Raw genomic sequence first — 16301 nt, forward strand, 5'->3', positions numbered from 1 at the left:
TCTGGCAGTTCTCACAAACACATCACTAAAAACCTCATCCCAGTTCGGGGAGTTTCCATGTCGGCAAGGCCACACCCTCTTTCTCCGACGTTCCCACCAAACAGCAGGACACTGCTGTGTGCAGAGCTGGGGCACCCTGGGCCCACACCAGACTCTGCTTCTTTTGAAGTCTGTGGCTCCCCCACCCCTGTGCTATGGGCACGCTGCTTTCTCGGTGGACGTGGGGAGGGAGAGGGAACCCCCTCCCTGGAGTACTGGCTCCTGGCTGATCCCCTAAACTTATACCATGATTAAGGCCTTTCCTCTCCCTGACGGTCCACCCAACCCGAGTGTCCCCACAGAAAAAGACATGGCAACGGCCATGCTCCGGACCACCCTGTGTCTGGGCCGGGGCTCTGCCCACGGCAGGCTGGAAGCCAGGCGCAGGGAGAAGCCACTCTCTCCTGGGTGCTGACATTGGGGTGCCCAGAGCCCCCCCAGTTCAGCTTCCAGCAGGCTCCTTGACTACAGCGGTCCTCCCACCCACCCCTGACACTTCGCCAGGGAGAGAGCCTTCTGGAGCTCTCCCTACCTGCTGCCCCAACACACCAAAGCGTACCCCTCAGCCGGCCAGCTCTCCCTAGGGAACCGCTTCCTTCTAAGTTTCCAGGGCCCCAGGTGGATGTGCATTAAGTGACTCCCTAGCACACTGGTCTCAGCCGCCTTCAAGCCGGGGAGGAAAGGGAGAGGCCCTGAGGTGGCAGAGATGCTCGAGAGCGAAGCACAAACCAGCTGCGAAAGCGAGACCGCGCTGCCTCCCTGGGTGGATTCCAAGGAGAACTTCCCACCTAGAACCAAACGTCACCTCCCCTGTGGAAGCAGAAGGGTCAGCCCCCACCCTGGTCCCCTGGCGGCCCCAGAGAACACTGACTAAACCAGATACCGCGGACCCAGGGTGCAGAACCCAGGCCCCCCTGGTTCTGCAACAAGGATCCTCATGGACGTGGGGGCACCTGTGAGGGCGCTTTCCTCTCAGACATCTGACAGTGAGCCTTGGAATGCTTGTCTTTTCCCTGAGGCTTCCCTCCCCGAGGAAGGACTGCCTTTCCAGCTCCTGAGCGAGCCTTCTGCATGGGGCTCCCCTCAGGCCCTGCAGCCTGACTCCCGCCCCCCCAAGTCCCGGATGTCTGTCTCTGTCTTTCCCCCCAACACCATCCACTGATGCCCTCACCTACAATACATTCCTCCTTCAGCCCAGACCCCCTCCTGGGGCTTTGACCAGAGTTCAGTTCAGTGTCTCCTGCAACAGGACCCACCTCCTGCCCATTCTCCCCCAGGCCAGCACACGTCCCAGGGTGGCCATTGGCACACGCAGCGTGAATGACTCAATGATAAGGCCACACCACCCATCCGAGGCTGACCAGTCACGAGAGGTTCAGGACCAGGGGGCACAATGGTGCTGGTTTACACAGAGAGAGGCCACAGGGTCAATGGCTCCTACCACACGCGGGATGGGCAGTGATCACATGTCTGTCCCTGAGAAGCCTGGTTCCTCCACCCAGATGCCTCTCACATTCACAGGCAACTGCTGAAATCAGGTGGCAGTGCATAGGCACTGATCTCTGATCACTGATGTCTGTGTATGTGTGAAATTACTTACACATTCGAGGTTCCCATAAGACACACTACTATTTAAAACTTGCATCAACTCTGCTCTGGATAACCTCATGAGCGGGTCTGTGACCAGACATCACTGAGTTAAATATCAGCTTATTTTAGGTAAATTCTTTACCCACATCCAGCAACACAAGAAGCTACCCGGTTTGCAGCTCCAATGTTCCTACTGCTAAATCTACAGGCAGTTTTAGGAATTAAGACCTCACAAAGTAACCATACCTGTCTTCCCACATTCTCCTGGAAAGCGGCCTAAGGAAAAGAAGAACAAACAGAGCAGGTGAGTTAGTTTGCGTTTATCAGGAGAGAAACTCAAAACAAACGCGGTACAGCACAAATGACCCATGGCTTTATTTTTTTTCAGTAAAAGTCCTCATTGTTGGCGGATCAGAGCCTCAAGGGTACTTGTCATTCTGTCTCTAAGTCCCAGTGCTTTTTTAAACCATCATTCAGGAATTCAAGCTTATAAAATCAGACACATCCTGAAAAACGTCTTTTAGGCGTGAATGCCAGCTTCTCACTGATGCCTACTTCAAGGCCCTAGATAGGGGTGTGAGGACAGAGTCAAATCAGTCGGTTAAATCAAAGCCCAACACACAATCCTCCTCCTGGGAACTCTGTGACAGAAGCTGGCAATGGTGAACAGAAATGGCTCACCTCCCCCCTCCGCACCCCACCCAACCACCCCTGCTACAGATAAGCCCAGCCTCGAACACAGGCCCAGAGGTCAAAATACTTAAACAGAATGAAGTGTCTTTACGTGCTTTCTTTAAAATGCCTGTTCGCGTCCCTGGTGGCTCCCCCTCCCGTACCTCCACCTGCTCTGCAGAGGTGTGACAGCCAGGCCGTCTGAGTAGTGACAACAGCAAGGCCTGTGCCTCCCTGTCTACCACCCAGCGGGTACCCCCGACTGTGCTCTCCCCAGAGTTCCCTGCCAGAGCAGGATTCAAGTGGGGAGCAACCGTCAGCATGTGACAGGTCGGAGGACAGAAGTTAGGGTGGCCCTGGGAGGGCACACATGCAGGTGTGCAGAAAGGAACTCGAGAGACCGCAGCACAGAGGCCCAAGTCTGCCCCAAACCAGCACCTCTGGCAGGTCTCCCAGAAATCCAGAACCGGTCGTCTCCAGGCCCTCCTGCAGCTTTTACACTGCGAGGAGGGAGACTCGGTGTTTGCTATGTACTATTTTGAAACTTTTGCAATAAATTTATTAAAGAAAATATTTGAGGGGCGCCTGGGTGAGCATCCGACTGCGGCTCAGGTCATGATCTCACAGTTTGTGAATTCTAGCCTTGTAACAGGCTCTGTGCTATCAGTGCAGAATCTGCTTCAGATCCTCTGTCCCCCTCTCTCAGTCCCTCCCCTACTCGTGTGGGCATTCATTCATTCTCTCTCTCTCAAAAATACATAAACATTAAAAAAAATTAAAAAAAAGAAAATAAGAAATAAAAATGAAATCAACCAAAAAAAAAAAAAAACAAAAAAACAACGGAAGTAAGATATAACATCAATTTACATAACATGCAGAATTTAGGAACACATTTACCATTCTGATGACTTCATCAAAAAGGTAAAAAATCATAGAAGATTTGTGTGGAAAAGCACAGCCCTGGAACAGGTAAAGCAGTCTTGAACAAGAGTGGTGAGGAACCTGAGGGTTGAGTGAGCATGTGGACACAGACAGACACACAGAAGGGTGCAACAGAACAGAAAAACAGAGAACACCTTTAGGACCGGGGCCAGGCCATGAATTCTGAGACTGGACACCAAAAACACATTCCATACAGAAAAAAAGTGACAAATTAATCGCATCAAACTTTAAAACTCCTGGTCCATGCCCTGCGTGGTCAGGAGGACAGAAGCCACCAGCTGGAGGAAGGCCCACGAGCCACAAGCCAACGAGGGCAGCCCTCGCATCTGGAGCTTAACAAAGTCCACACAACAAGACACACACCAGCCAATGAGGAAACAATCTGAAAGATGCCCAGATGGTTTCACCACAGAAGAGACACAGGGGCAAAAACAACGGGGGCGGGGGGCACATAAAACCACAGTGCGGCATCACCACACACGCCATGGGACCAGCCATCGGACGGCAACCCCGAAGGCCGGCAAGGCTGTGGGAGAACTGGATCCCCGACAGATCGCCAGCGGGAAAGTGAGACGGCCCGTCCCCTGGGGGACACAGGGCTAAACATGCAACTACCATCAACCTGCCATGGTGCTCCTGGTGTTTATCCAGGAGAAAGAGAAGTCACGTTCACACAAAAAGCTGAACACTGCTCACAGCAGCTTAGTTCTGGAAACAATGTAAAACCAGATGCAACCCAGAGTCCTACAACATGCAAATGATTCGCACAGCTGTGGCTCTGCTGGCACCAGGGCCGACCAGCAAGGAGCAGGAGGGGGCTGTCGGCCCAGCCGGAGCCCAGAGGGACCTGCAGGGGTCACACTCTGGGTGACTCCATCCATGCGACATGGAAGCAAAAAGTTGGAGAGTCACAACACAGGGACTTAAGAGGCCAAACACCAGATACAGTGTTGAACCCAAGACTGCAGAACTTTTAGCTACATGTGGACTTTCAGGACAGTCAGTGTAACTATGGATGAAGCAAGGCTCCCAGGCCCCCTCTCTCTCCTCACCTGAACCTCCTAGGGGCAAACACCGGGCCGCCCGTCTGCACTGCTCCCTCCTTCCTGGCAGAGGGACAAGTTCTCTCAAAACACTGACGTGTTTGGGGGCTGTTGAGCACCTTCCAACGTGCAAAGCAACTAACACTGAACAGAACCGCTATGTGACTGTGTTTCACAGATTCACAAATGCGTTTGCCCTAATTAACCAGGCTGGTCTCCATTCTGCCACCCTACCCAGATCCTCACGGGCCCGGCGTGAAGGCTGAAAACAACAGGCATCGAGGCCCCACAGCGCCTGGCACAATGGCCCTTCTACCATCACCATCACTGACCAGGAGGCATGTCGCTGGAGCACAGGTGGGAAGCGATGGTACATGAACCACAGGGGGAGAGAGAAAGGGTCCAAAGAGACACAGCACTCAAACCTTCCATGCGCCCATGCCCTGTGGTCCCTGGGTGGGCAGGGTGAACTTGTCCTCAGGCCAGCGCACAGGCCCAAGCCCCTGTAACCGCGGTAAACATTGCCCACGAGCAGGAGGGACCCAGCACAGAAAGCATAAAGCATGAAGCGTGAGCACAGACAGGCCAGGAAGGGGAAGACACGCCTTCACCTGAGGAAGCAGCTCTGCAGTGGGAGAACTCTTACTCCCAGTTACCAAGTATCAACCCTGTTGCAAAAGCTTCACACAAATGCGTCTTTTACCCCTACCACTCTAACTTTGCATCTGCTAGGTAGGCAGGTGTACACAGGTGATGTCCAATGCAAAGAATGTCCTGCTCACTTTAAAGGATTGTAATTCAGGGACGCCTGGTGGCTCAGTCGGTCGGGCGTCTGACTTCAGCCCAGGTCATGATCTCACGGTTCGTGGGTTCAAGCCCCGCGACGGGCTCTGTGCTGACAGCTCAGAGCCTGGAGCCTGCTTTGAATTCAGTGTCTCCCTCTCTCTCTGCCCCTTCCCTACTCATGCTTTGTCTCTCTCTGTCTCTCAAAAATAAATAAACATTAAAGGATTTTAATTCTAACTTGAAAAACAAACCAAAAAAGAAAAAAAAAAAAAAGATTTCTGGTTTGTTTCACCTCTTCCTCGGGTTTATAAAGATATCAGTGCTATGATTTTACTACTGCTCCCCATTAAAATGTTTGACTTCACAGTAAACAGAAAATGTAAAGGCTACTTTCATTTAACGAAGAGTCATCACTGTGTCTAAACGAGTGTCAGGATTACTGCCTGTGGGTGAACATCAGGGCAGAACGTGAAGGCTTCTCAGGGAATCACAGGCTTCCTGATGCTCAGACAGAAGAAACAGAACTGTGTGAACACAGAAGAGACCAGCTTTGCTGGCGAACTTTCTCTTGAAACAAAGTTTTAAGGGCTGGAAGCCAATTGCCTCTTCTACCAGGCCTATTTCGGGGTACACAGGCAGGCACTGTCAGGGGTCATGGGAGACCCACCAGCCAAGCTCCCACATGCGAAGGAGGCCCATGCTCTGCCTCCATCACCCAACCAAAGGGAGCGGTGCCACGGGCCATGCTCACCTATTCATGAGACACAGGTCTGTGGAGCACCCACCACACGTTGCCAGCAGGTGGGCATGTGCGAGCCAGGGCCAGGCACCAACCGTCCTCCTGGTGACACGAGACAGAGAGCACAGTGACAGTGGCATGACAAGTGCCATGACAAGTGGCAGACGGGCTGTCCCCAATGCTATGTCGCTGTACCTGACAGATGGACAGACAAGTTCCTTCACTAGGAAAAACAGACATGCTAAACAAACTGAATTAATGACTTAAAATACTTGCAAAGAAACCAAAGACCAAACAGGCTCAGATGGGTTCACTGGTGATTTCTACCAAACACTGAGAGTAGAAACAAACAGAGCGACATCAATCTTTTCCAATTTCTTCTACAAAACACAAGAGGAAGAAATGCTCCCCACTCCTTTCACAGGGCCAGATCATCTTAATTCCAAAGCCAGACAAAAATACCCAACAACTGGGAACTACAGACCAATACCCCTTACTAATACCGACTCAAAAATCTCAGCAGTTCACTGATTCAGCAAATAAAAAAGGATTATACCAAGAGAAGTAGAAATACAAGGTTGGTTTAATACCTGCAAATCAATTCAGAGGGCCCATCACATTAAGAGAACTAAGGACAGAAACCACACAACCATCTCACCATCCAACATCCTTTCATGATTTAAAACAAAACAAAACAAAAAAAAAAACCCACAACAAACTAGCAGGACTTCCTCACCCTGTTGACGTGCATTCACAAGAGCCTGAGAGCAAACAGCGCACTCAACAGTGAGAGCTGGTGCGTCCCCAAGACTGAGAGTGAGGCGGTTGTCCCCTCTGGCCCCCACTGCTCAGCAGGGTAACCGCAGCCCTTCCTACCAGCCTCTTAGACAAAAGAAAGAAAGAAAAGGCATCAAAACCAGAAAGGAAACAGTAAGGTTTTCTCTTCCTCACAGAGGAGGAGATCTTGTGTGCAGAGCCGTGGGGAACACGTGCTCCCCAGACCCAACAAGTGAGCTCACACACAGAGTGAGGGGAAGGTCCAACCACATCCACGCCTTCCGCCCACAGAGCCAGCTGTGGGTGCAGGCCCCGCGGACCATCCCCACCTTGGAGCTGCCGGCCCTACAGGAACCCCGAGAAAAGACCCAGGAACTGGGTCCACACCCCAGGGGCAGCATGTGGTGTCAGGGACCCAGGAAAGCAGGCCCTGGGGAATGGCAGAGCAGAAAGAGAGATGTGGCCGAGGGCTGCCGGGCCTGGGCTTTCCTCTCGTGGGAAAGAAGCAGCAGGCCCCGCCCCTCTCAGGAACCGTGCACGTGGGCACCTCACCCGAGTGGCCATGCCACACCACCACCCACCTCCGTCCTCTCCCACGTAAGCCCGGTACTTCCCCGGGTCCCAGCCACTCTAGCCTGCATGATGCCAGCTTGAGTGTAATACACTAACAATCCCAAAACGTGTCCCCAGAGCACATGAGAGCGAGCCCAGCAGGTGCTGATCTCCCAAACCCCACGTTTACAGCAGTGCCTCGCCTGCTGAAGGTGGCCTGAGAGCACCTGTGTGTTCTGCCATCGAACAAACCTGCCTGCTAACCTGTGTCTTCTGTCACTAGTCAGAGGCTCCTCCACAGTATCTTTCTCCATCAATGTGTAATAACCTTGCTGAAGTGAGTGCTCAAATCACAAACGTGCATTTTGACAAGCGGCCACACGGTGACGATCTCTCAGTTTCTTCTAGCAGACGCTGCATCCTCCTCGTTCTCATAAGCCTGTGTGGCCTCCATCTGGACCGGGCCACAGGACACAGATGCTCCATCCATCCTCTCTCTACCACCCACCCCCAAAAGCACGCATTCACTCCACTCAGGACACCTGAAGTCAGCTTCAGCCTCCGCGTCTGGAGGCAGAGCGCTCCCGAGCAAGGCCCTCCCAACTCGCCTACCTGTCCCACTGGCGCATGCCCATTTCTGAGCCAGGAAGACCTATCTTCCCATGATGCAGCGGGGGCCCCAGGGTAAGGTGGGCAGCTCTCTCCTCTCCCCAGCATGGGGCCCTCAATCCAACCCCTCAGCCCAACCATCCACAAAACACATTCATGTCCCCACAGCGGAGAACCCCCATTTCTGACAACACCCAGGGCCCACAGAAAACCCTCCCAACTCCCAGCGCCTCGCAGCTCGGCCACTCCTCCTGCAGGTCTCCCTCTAACCCCAACCACACGGAGACCAACCCTCGGCCAGCACCAGGGCCCTCCTGGCTTCACCCCCACCCAGCCATCTGCACCCCACATCTTTCTCAAAGCACTGCCTTTATGTCCATTCTTCGCCTCTAAAAGCTTGGGCAGCTGCTGGTCTGTAACTGAAGCTAAGGCTCTCATCTCCAGAAAGTCTGTCGCCTCAGCTACCAGGTACTCTCGGCCCTGCTTCTGGTCCCTCAGCACCTCCACCAGCCCATGTCTGAGCCTGACCTAAGGGACTCGCCACCAGTTAGATACCCCTGTATAAAGCCAGGACACAGCCACTGACACTGCCAGCGAGAGTTCCCGGGACCAGGCCTGGCAGTCATCACCTCTACTAGCATCCATGGAAACCCCAAAGCAGAGCTCAAGGCCACAGCCCGGCTGTCGGGGGGGAGCACGAGATGTCTGTGCAGAGGCTCCTGGTCAGTGCCCTTCAGAAGCAACCGTGTAGCCTGCCCAAAGTTCCTGCACACAAAACCCACCCAAAGGTGAGGTGGCTCTGGGGGGCCCGGGCCCAGCACCCAAACCCATGAAGCCCTGCTGGGGCCGCCAGGCACGGCCAGCGAGGCCCCAGGCCCAGCGTGACCATGTGAAGCTGAGCTGACCCCTGCTTGAAGGAGCTCCTGGTGAGGCTCAAAGCCACCTGCTCTGCCATCAAACCCAGGTCACAGCCACAGAGCCCACCTTCTCCTCCTTCTCCAGAGCACAGGCCGTCCTGAGCCGTGTCCGGTCGTCAGGCACCATCCCATCCACCCAACGAGGGTCGACATGGCTGGGAGTGGCCACTTAATCCCGGCCCCCCTTCCCAGGATAAAGGCCTCCCGAAACCGGGAGGAAATGCCAACTGCTCTCCACCGCCTGGCTTCCCGGACACCACGCTCAGGCAGCGTCCAGGAGCACTCGGCCTGCACAGCAGAGCCCGCCCACACCACCGGGACAAGGAACGAGACGAGACCACTCACAGAGGCTGCTCTCCTGCAGTTGATGTTTCGGTCAAACACCGTGGCAATCACCAGAGCGCTGTGAAAAAGAGTGAAGAGGACTAATTAGAAGGAAGTCTGCGAAAGGACACAGACCCTGTGGCAGGACTCAGGAGCCTCTTTCATTTGCTCAGTGTGTGCCACATGCAGCGAGTTCCCAGCACCACAGGTGGCCGACCCCGGGTCCCTGAGAGCCACATGAGGGGCACACATCCGAGTGCCAGCAAACTCCCAGGGAGAGGAGCTGCCATGCACAGGGGCCCAGGGGCCCAGGGGCAGAATGCGCTCGGCCCGCTCCGGGGGTACCCAGAGGATGAGAACCAGGAGCGCCTGGAGCACCCGGCCAGAGCTCCCCACGATGGACGGCGAGCACGTGCCATGGGGACGTGCACGGGCAGCCAGGGGAGCCTAGGGGCCCTGCCCCTCGTCAGAAACGTGACCTAGTGCCAAGAACAGCTATTGGGAGCACTCAGCATCCTCCAGATGGCCCTGCCACCCCCAACCACACTTGGACAGACTCCATTTAAACCCCTCTTCCTCAGGCCACCACACTCAACTGTTACTGATGAGGCAGAAAGCACCTGTCTGACTTTGTGTGGCTTTAGTAACAGAAAACAAAGGATCTGGGGCAGGACTGGAAACAGTGCCGTTTCTAAGGGTGACTCGAGAATTTCCATCTCACGTCAGTCTGGAGAAAACGCCTTTAAAAAGGGGTATTTCGGACACACGGAGGCCTCCTCAATGCCACACCACCTGTCTGCCCCAACCCCGCTCCTACTGCCGTACCTCAATCCTCCTCCTTCATTGGCACATCCGCATCGTCCAGCAAGCCCAGCCTAAACAGCCACCCCCTGAATCCAGCCAGCCCCTCCAGCTACACCACGTCTGTCAATACTGCATGACAGCAGATTAACGCCCCCTTGCACAAATGTCCAGGCACTGGCCCCGGCACCTGTAAGCATGTGACGCTGGCCGGCAGGGGGCATTTACGGCTGCAGGTGCAGTCACAGAAGCTAGTGAGGGAGGCCACGCTGACAGACCCATGCAGTCACAAAGCCCTCGGGGATGGAAGCAGGAGGCAGAGAGCCCGAGAAGGACGTGGCCCAAAGCTACCAACAGTGAAGGTAGAGGAAGGGCCACAAGCCAAGGAACACGGCAGCCTCTGGAAGCCGGGAGAGGAATGGATTCTCCCCCAGAACCCCCAGAGGGAACCCGCCCCAAGACACCTTGCTTCCAAGCCCAATGAGACCCGAGTCAGACTAGTTGCCTCCATGCCCAAACTATGAAATCCTCCCGCATAGTAAGAATGAATGAGGCATCAACTCATGAAGCTACATCATTTTGCTAAGCAGAAAGTCCACGTGGCGTATGTGTCTAGACAGAACACATTCTAGAAATGGCAATATTAAAAGGCCCAAAGCCCAGTCTGGTGGTGGCCAGGGGTCGGATGGCTGAGTGCGGGGGGCAGAGTGGGGGACCTGGGAAAAACAGAACTACTGTTTGGGACTATAGTTGTGGTACCCAACTCTGAATCTGTCAAAAGCCACCAAACGTAAAAGAAACCATCAGGAAGTGGGGGACACCAATAGCCAAGGGAATGCGCCTGCATCATACAGGCCAGCTGTGTGACCCTGGACAGGGCAGGTGAGGAGACGTGCTTCTCACAGGCTGTGGGAGACTCTGGAGCCACCACACGCAGACGAGAAAACACAAGGCCGAGGAGAGCCAGGAGGAGGAAGCGAAAGGGCACAGGAGAAAGCTACGACGGCAGGGTGATGGCCTGGCTTTGCAGGGTCCACAGGGACAGACGGAGGGGACTCCGGGCGGAGGCGCACTTGGTTGGTACTCATGTATCAGGGAGTGTGAGCAGAGTCCAGGTCTTGGATCTAAACACAACCCCCGGGACACAGCTGATTCCAGGGCTGGGGCAAGGGAACAAAAGTTTGCCCAGACTGTAATGCTAGAAAGCGAGAAAGTATTCCAAAACATGAGAAAAGTCTGAGTCCTACTGAAAGGACACAGCAGCCAACATGGAACCACTTCCAACGGCCAAAAGTGGAGCCATGTGAGCGGCCCCTTCGACAAGGGTCAACCATAGGTCTGAGGGTAAATGACATGGTGGGTAAAAAGGGGACAGGGGATGCCTTTCTTTATAAGAGTCACTGTGCACCCGCCACAGGCAAGACCCACAGACGGGCGCAGACACTAGTGGCCAGAGCGGGGAGAAACGGGGTAGGACGCGATCTCCAGGAGCCCCGACAACATGCATCACACATGAAGGAAGACGATCCCAGTAGCTTGACAGACCGCACCTCAACCAGGAGACCAACCAGCATCTCGCACACTGAGTCTGGGGTGGGCCCAGCCATGACGCCAGCACCACGCACTGGCTGCAGATGAGAAACGGCATGACACTCATTTTCCTGTGTGGGCGCAAGCGGGGTTAACATGGGGGGAGGTGGTGCAGGGCCTATGGAAGCCCTTCCTACTCTTCTGGGAACTCTCCTCTAAGTCTCAAGTTGGTTTAAAATTAAAATTCTGAAAAGCAATTAAGCATCTGAAGATTTGTGTCTGAGGTCCTTTCACAGGTGAAGCTGAAAGTCACTTCAGCAAAATCCTATCACCAGAGCTCACTCCCTCTCTCCTCTAAACTCTCTTCACCATAAACTATAGCCAAAATGAGTTTTAAATAATAACTGGGCTTACAACTAAGGAGAAGTCACCTGATTTAGTAGGAACATTAATTAATTCTACGTCAACATAATGGGTTTTGTTAATAAAATCGTAGAAATCGTTAAACCGATTGAGACATGTTAGTGTGATCTTTCAATAACTAAAAATTACATTAACTACGGTTCTCAACAAAAACACGTGTGGTATATCATCCCACAAATATTCTGAGAATTAGTGGAAATTTCAGTACTACATTTACATTTAATAAGAGCCGCTGCTTCATAATCCGTAAGATGGCACGCCTTCTAGGAAGAGAATCACCAAGAACTTCTGCTTTCCTCCAACATCTGACACAAGAAAAAGGCAGACTTATAACTTCCTGACTCTGGGTCCAGTCAATACTGCCAAAAGTTCATACTTCAATATTAATATTTTACACTGAGTTCTTAAACGTCCTACAATCTATTTGTCCTACATTATAACTTTTAAATGATCACCGAGGAGAGAGGAGCGAGTGCAGAGAGGCAGCCGCCACAGGCCAGCCATGACCCGGGGACTGCTAAGTGACCACGCATTTACACAGCACCGGGCCCTGCCTGCCTGTCCGTGGACGCGCTGGCCCCACTCGGGGCGGGCTGAGCCCACTTCCTACCAAGCTCTTCTTGACGCGACCAAGGCCGCTAAGAGCTGACAGGCTTCACTGCAGGCCTGCCTTCAGGCTCGTTCTGCGACGGAGGCACAGTATTCCGGATGACCGTGGAAGCAGCTTCCGGTTCTTGTGTGTTAGCCACCCTTCCTTCCAGCTCCCCTGCCAACTACGGCCACTCGGCAGGGTGGGGTGCCACGCAGTTACCTGAGGGAGCCTTGTGGAACAAGATGTGTGCTCACACTCGTCCGTGCTTGGCTTCAGGTGACTCGCTGGGACCCCAGCAGCTCTAGCTGGGAGTCGAGCTACACAGGGCCCAGCGCACACCACTCAGCTCCTGCACTTACTTGCCACAGAGCTACGGCTCGTCAAGACCACACACCTCGGGAGCCCCAGAAGGTTCTATGTCTATGTAACCCCGAGCAGAATGAACTAAGTGCAGCATGCAGTGTCACAGGAAGCGGGCCTCCCACACAGGGGCCTCTGAGGGGCCACATTAGCTGCAGCCGGGGAACCTGACCGAGGGTCTTGGGCCGCCTCACCCTCAGACAGGTTAGCTCCTGTACTCACATGTTAGTGGCTGAAAATGTTCCCTGCTTTATTGACGTTCAACCAAACTTCACAAAACAGAGTAGGACAAATATAGCAATGCCCCTTAAAAACACAGCTTTTAGCGTTTAGCCAAACACCGTTTTACTTTTTAAACACAGACTCTGAGGTTAGTTCAAGAAATCAACTGTGCATGTACCTGTATATGGTTTTTAATACTGTTCTGACTGAATATTTTGGTTTTTTTATTATTTTTTTAATTTACATCCAAATTAGTTAGCATATAGTGCAACAATGATTTCAGGAGTAGATTCCTTAGTGCCCCTTACTCATTTATCCCATCCCCCCTCCCACAACCCCTCCCATAACCCTCAGTTTATTCTCCATATTTATGAGTCTCTTCTGTTTTGTCCCCCTCCCTGTTTTTATATTCTTGTTGTTTCCCTTCCCTTATGTTCATCTGTTTTGTCTCTTAAAGTCCTATGAGTGAAGTCATATGATTTTTGTCTTTCTCTAATTTCACTTAGCATAATACCCTCCAGTTCCATCCACACAGCTCCAAATGGCAAGATTTCATTCTTTTTGATTGCCGAGTAATACTCCATCGTATGTATATACATCTTCTTTATCCATTCATCCATCGATGGACATTTGGGCTCCTTCCATACTTTGGCTATTTTGATAGTGCTGCTATAAACACTGGGGTGCATGTGTCCCTTTGAAACAGCACACCTGTATCCAGTGGACAAATGCCTACTAGTGCAATTGCTGGGTGTTCTTTTTTTTTTTTTTTTTTTTTTTAATGTTTACTTATTTATTTTTGAGAGAGACAGAACATGAGTGGGGGAGGGGCAGAGAGAGAGGGAGACAGACTCCCAAACAGGCTCCAGACTCTAAGCTGTCAGCACAGAACCGACGCAGGGCTCAAACTCCAGTGATTTCCTCGTGAACTGAGCCACCCAGAAGCCCCAAATATTTTTTGATCTGATTAAATCTTTTAAACTACTCTAATTTCACACTTTCAGAACAAAACTGACTTATCTAGAAATACTAGCATGTTTCAAACAAACACAGGTCCAGGAATATTATAAATGTGGAAGCTCCCACAGGCCCGGGGTCCTTGTGCTCTCCTGAGGGCCCCTCTCCGCAGCGGGCCAGAGCCCAGTGCGTGAGTCACCAGCTCTCGTTCCACACTCAGCAAGGGGACATGAAGCATGGCCCCAGGCTAGCCCCGCACACTGCCTGCCAGGCCTCAGTCGGGCTGGAACGCGTCTCTGGTGTCTTCCCGTCTCTGGTGTCTTCCCGTTTGCTTTCGCTGCAGAAGCCTGAGTGATACTTTACCAGGATTTCCCAACATGCAGAAATGGTCTATGTTAAACAGAAAGGGACTTTCTTTCTTGTCCGCGCCAGGGGGAAGCTGCACGCCTCCACCTGCCCCAAGCTCCAGGCACCTGGTTTTCAGGAGGAACAGCAAAGAGCAGATCTCACCCCAAACTCAATTTCTGTTAGCCTGTACAATATTTTATAGCAAAACAGAAGTAAAGGAACTTTTCAAGTAGCTACCAGGCTAATAACTCATTATCCATCCACACTGTCTGAAAAGCGCAAATCACATCACTTTCTGAGTAAAACACAGGACCTGCCCATGGCCGAACCTTCCTTCTCTAAGTCGTGAGAACCAAAGCTCACACCAGTTAATACTATGGTAAAACACAAGAAACTTTTAAAGCACTTTTGTGTCCCAGCAGAGCCAGAGCAAGGCAGAGTGTTTACCGCGTGGACAGGTAAGGGCACCCTGGTCACTAACCACCATTTAACTTTTCTTGAAAAACAAAAGGTTTATCTTCTCTCTGGAAGTCTGCCATTAAGAAACGCTGAGTGAGAACAAGACATAGCTTTGAGCAATGCTTGCCATTTCCTGATTTTTCAGGACAATCTTGCCCTCGAGGAAGAGATCTGGGACTCTCGATCCCCAGGCACTGCCCACGCTGCACGCTGCTGGCCGGGCTTGCTCCACAGGCTGAGTGGGCTGCGCTGGTGAGGGAGGGCCCTACGGCGCTGATGTCAACAGGGGCTTGGCTTACCAAAGAGTTTCAGGTGAGGAAATCACTGGAAGGTGACAACCAACGCATATGCTGGCAACAGCCGGCTCCTTTTTTCTTCTTCTTGCAAATTAGCTTCTGATTACTGGTGTGGAGCACGCACAACCATTTGGGACGATTTTAACTTTGTGTTTCATTGTTCCTAAATTATGTGTGGCTTTTCAGGAAGGCCTACTTACTTTTCCACAAAATAATTATTATATATAATGCTTAAGATTTACAGGTTTTTAGGGGCACCCGGGTGGCTCAGTCAGTTGAGCATCTAACTCTTGATTTAGGCTCAGGTCAATGTCCCAGGGTCATAGGATTGAGCCCCAAGTCAGGCTCTACACTCACTCTGTGGAGCCTGCTTGGGATTCTCTCTCCCTCTCTCTCTGTCCCTCCATCGCTTGTGCTTGCACGCTCTCTCCCAAAAGAGAGGAAGGAGGGAGGGAAGAAGATGAGTTTTTAAAACAGACCGACACGATTTCAAAATGTGATTGAATCTACCTAAAAACCTCCTTTCTCTGACATTTCTAAGACAAAGAAGGTCCATGTATACTCACCAGGAGGGAGAGAACCATGTTCCTGCAGGAAGGTGAGCAGCTAACCCCGGAGCTGAGCCCCACCTCTCGTGGCCAACTGAGGAGGTGAGGCCACAGAGTGACACCCCCCTGGGCACCTGCACCGAGCCCAGGCCTGCCTCCTTGCTGTTACTCCCACCCCGGTTCCTTTCATCAGATATTTCTATTTCATTTCCAGAATTTCGTTCTGATCTCAACTACCTACTTTTGCAGGATCCACTGGAGAGTTTGTGAAAGTACAATTAAAGATATCATGGTTTTATCATGAGCCAGGATGAATGGGTTTAAAGGCTGACAATTAAAATGTGGTCACTTATTACAAACCAACGGAGGCAGATCTCGAAGGCCACACCCCAACCGATACTCCTGGGGCAGGGAGGCGCGCGCGGGCAGCGTCCGCCAGGCTCCCCGGCACCATGAGTCACCTCCCACCCGCCCTCCCGCCCCCGGATGCCCACAGTCCAGATGGACGGGAAGAGCTGGGGCACAGGCTCCCTCAGAACCTGCTAAACTGGCCCGAGAGCCTGCCGGGCGTGGCTCCAAAGGGCACTGGCTGATACAATCCTGGGATAGGCACAGGGAGAGGGGACAAGACGGGCCTTTTTCACAGAAACTCCTGGGTAAGTTAGGTGAAATTAGGAAGGCAATGAACCAGGAGTCTCCAGACTCCCCTGCCGCCTACTGGTCTCCGTGCTGTGATCCCAGCAATCACTCGGGCATGCCGAGGAGTCTGGAAAGC

At 52.6% G+C, this 16301-nt stretch overlaps 1 protein-coding gene across 1 annotated transcript in view; it reads right to left on the reverse strand.

The window, feature by feature from the left end:
- TBCD (tubulin folding cofactor D) overlaps window positions 1–16301 on the reverse strand; it is a 160019-nt gene that overhangs the window by 48235 nt on the left and 95483 nt on the right. Inside the window, exons 15-16 of the mRNA XM_049635394.1 lie at window positions 9012–9069; window positions 1876–1905 (exon numbers count right to left, since the gene is read on the reverse strand). Of these exons, the coding sequence (XP_049491351.1) occupies window positions 1876–1905; window positions 9012–9069 (88 nt within the window). The remainder of the gene's footprint in view (window positions 1–1875; window positions 1906–9011; window positions 9070–16301) is intronic.

This window comes from Panthera uncia, chromosome E1 (genome assembly GCF_023721935.1).
Source record: "Panthera uncia isolate 11264 chromosome E1, Puncia_PCG_1.0, whole genome shotgun sequence".
In the NCBI taxonomy this organism is placed as follows: domain Eukaryota; kingdom Metazoa; phylum Chordata; class Mammalia; order Carnivora; family Felidae; genus Panthera; species Panthera uncia.